General features: G+C 35.9%; 1 protein-coding gene across 1 annotated transcript in view; it reads right to left on the bottom strand.

Moving 5' to 3' along the window:
- Positions 1 to 300: 300 nt before the first annotated feature.
- ANKRD31 (ankyrin repeat domain 31) overlaps positions 301 to 3,274 on the bottom strand; it is a 179,704-nt gene continuing 176,730 nt past the window's right edge. The window contains exon 25 of the mRNA XM_011959242.1: positions 301 to 669. Coding sequence (XP_011814632.1) covers positions 524 to 669 — 146 coding nt within the window. The 3' untranslated portion in view covers positions 301 to 523. The remainder of the gene's footprint in view (positions 670 to 3,274) is intronic.

The raw sequence follows: 3,274 nt of genomic DNA, 5'->3' as shown, positions 1-3,274 counted from the left end.
AAGACTTAACCACAGCTACAATACTATCTACACTAAATTTTATGAAACTTAAACCTCCTTCATAATTTTACGTTTTGATTTTAAGAAAAACTTCCAAGGAAATGTGAAAGGTATTAGGACTTTAAGTTCTTAAGGGATTCGTTTAACCTGGGTCTTTTTAGGACCAATTATCCATGGATTACTCTTACTTGTATCCTCATTTCCTTAGGCATCAATTGTTTTTTATACAAAGGTAGAGGTGTTGATTGAAAAGTTAGTTTTAAGTTTATGTTAGTAAAAAGAAAGCCAGAGAGCCAATTAATATGGTCTAGTTCAAACATGCCTTTATTTCAATGGCAAAAAAGCATTAATCTTATATAATTGTTGAACAGTTACATATGTCTTAAGAACAGTAAGCATACATCTTAAATAGCAACTCATAAAGTGTATGTTAAAATAGGCCCACCCGATTATATAAGATGAAATATAAATGTTTGTTGACAATTGGAACAAATACCTAATAAAATATTAACAAACCAAGGTTTTAGAGTGTTAGTTCCTCACATCCCACATAAAACTTCCAATGCTGATCCATTACGTGGCATGGGAGAAATTCTTGATCACTGATTAATAGTATTTCATTTATTTGTAGATAACGTGGGATGCTTTGCATTGGCTCTCTGGAAGTTCCTGTTTAAAGAAGTATCAACAAATTAAAAACTGCCCTCTGAAATTTAAGATTTAAATTTTGCTATTACAAATCCCAGAATCCAATCAAGTCTAGGTGAGAGCACACATAGCAGGTTTTCTGATCAGGACCTTTTTCTTCAACCTATATTCTGTACTCAAGACAAAGCTATGAATCAGCATTGGCTGATCTTGGGAAAGAGGAGCCTGTTTGAAGTCTAAAACATCAGCAGAAAAAGGATGGTGGAAGTTTCTGAAGATAGTTGTACAAACTCCTCTGTGCCTCAATTTCCAATAAATGGAGAATAAAACAGTTATTAAGTGAGATTTTGCATGGAAATTCTTAGCATACTGCCGGGCAAACAGCAAATAATAAATACTAGATGCTATTATTATTTAGTACTAAAAAGAGTATTAGGCTGCAAGATTTCTAGTCCTGCCTCTGCCACAAACTTGGTGTGTGATCTCAAGCAAGTCATATGGCTTTTCCAGACTTCCACCTCTGAGATGTGAGAGGAGTGATGATGAAGAGGGTTCCTTTTGGCTCTGCCAGTCTAATGGGCCAATGGTCCTAAAACTGATTTCTTCAAGCTCTCTGACAGTCTGAGATATTTTTTTCTCTAAAATTGGCTATATGAGCTGTACATCATTCAGTAAGTTGAATCTTATTCCACAGATAGCAACAATATGAGTGTGACCTCTGTATGGCCAACCCTTTCTTCATACTTGGCCCACGTGCTTCTGGTAAAGTTGTTTTCAACCTCCTGATTTGCTTAGATCTACACCAATGAGTGAACAGGTATAGATTCAGGGGTCAGAACATATCCCATTCAGAGGGAAGTGATATGCAATGAGATTTTTTTTTTTTTTTTTTTGAGATGGAGTCTCACTCTGTCGCCCAGCCTGGAGTGCAATGGCACGATCTTGGCTCAGTGCAACCTCCGCTTCCCAGGTTCAAGTGATTCTCCTGCCTCAGCCTCCCAAGCAGTTAGAATTACAGGTGCCCACCACCACACCCAGCTAATTTTTGTATTTTCAGTAGAGATGGGGTTTTGCCATGTTGGTCAGGCTGGTCTTGAACTCCTGATCTCAGGTGATCCACCCGCTTTGGCCTCCCAAAGTGCAATGAGATTTTTATTGGGTATTTTGGCAAAGAGTCACATACAGAGTCTTTTTTTTTAGACTTGAACTTGGAAGAACGTAGCCCTGGGATGATGAGAAGAAAGGCTATTAGGATGGAGCCAAAATGAGGAAATGGAGCTGAGAAATGGAAAGCAAGATAAACTGGTGCTTTGTCAAACATGCTCTTTGAACCCTGAATGAAACCTGAAGATCTGTTCCTGGTCTTTCATGTACATGAGTCAATAAAATTCCTTTTTGAGAGGTTTAAGCCAGTCTGATTTGGGTTTTAAATCATCACTTATAATCCAAAGAATTTAAACTTTTTTACACATGTTCCATATGTAAACATAGTAATTCCCTTATTAGGAGCTTTGTTTTATAGACTTCCTAAAACAAGGTATCTCATAAAAGTTAGGGAATTTTTTTTTTCTTAGGAAAAACCCATGGAAGTAAATCTTTACATATTAATTTAAATTCTTTTCATCAAATTTAGCCTAGTTTCATCATTTAAACACTATTATTTAACACTTGTCTTTTCCTCTATAAGATGCTGTCCCCTCACTTCAGTTATGATTTGAAAAACTTAATGCATCTACCATAATTTGTTTATAATTCATAATTTATTTCTCACTTTTCACTATTCAGGCATGTGCCAATACTTCTATAGAATTGATACTCAGAAGCAGAATTACTGAGTTGAGGGGTCTGTAAACATTTTACATTTTAAGAGGTTCTGCCAGAGTGCCCTCCGAAGTGCATCCTTTTATACTACCACCAACAGTATTAGGAGACTACGTGTGACAATACCTGTTCTTTTCTTCCACATCTTTGCCAATACTGAATGTTATCAGTCTTTTTAAGTTTTGCCACTCTGATGGTAGAAAAATTTGTCTACTATTTTCATGGGCATCTTCCTGATTAGTATTTAGCATAAGCATCTTTCATATACTTAGCATCCATCAAAGTTTCTAGGACTAGGAAAGTGTCTATTAAAATTTTTGTCTGGGGCTGGGCATGGTGGCTCATGCCTGTAATCCCAGTACTTTGGAGATGGGTGGATCACCTGAGGTTAGGAGTTCAAGACCAACCTGGGCAATATAGCGAGACCTTGTCTCTATAAAACAAAATTTGTCTGCATTGATTTGGTCAAATGTTAATCAGAGCATGGAGCTAATTAGGTCAGGAATTTAATATCTGTATGTATCAAAATTCTGTTCCAAAACTATTCCTTAGTTCACTGGGCACCTTCAGTGGAGCGTAAATGTTTCCTTAAATCTAGTGTTCCAAGTAAAATACAGTTAAAAGCTCATGTTTTGGTAACAGCTCTGAAGTATCTATACACTTAAATATTTAACTCAGCCACTGCTTTAGAGAACCACTGCTTATAGTTCTTATTCTATGAAGACTAAAATGAAGTTTTGAGGTAACTCATGTTTATAACTTTTCAACACATTAAATATTTTAATAATATTTACTAATATTTAAT

Source organism: Colobus angolensis, unplaced genomic scaffold (genome assembly GCF_000951035.1).
Source record: "Colobus angolensis palliatus isolate OR3802 unplaced genomic scaffold, Cang.pa_1.0 Scaffold49, whole genome shotgun sequence".
Lineage (NCBI taxonomy): Eukaryota > Metazoa > Chordata > Mammalia > Primates > Cercopithecidae > Colobus > Colobus angolensis.
The sequence above is the reverse complement of the archived record's forward strand: the minus strand, read 5'-3'. Positions and strand labels throughout refer to the sequence as shown.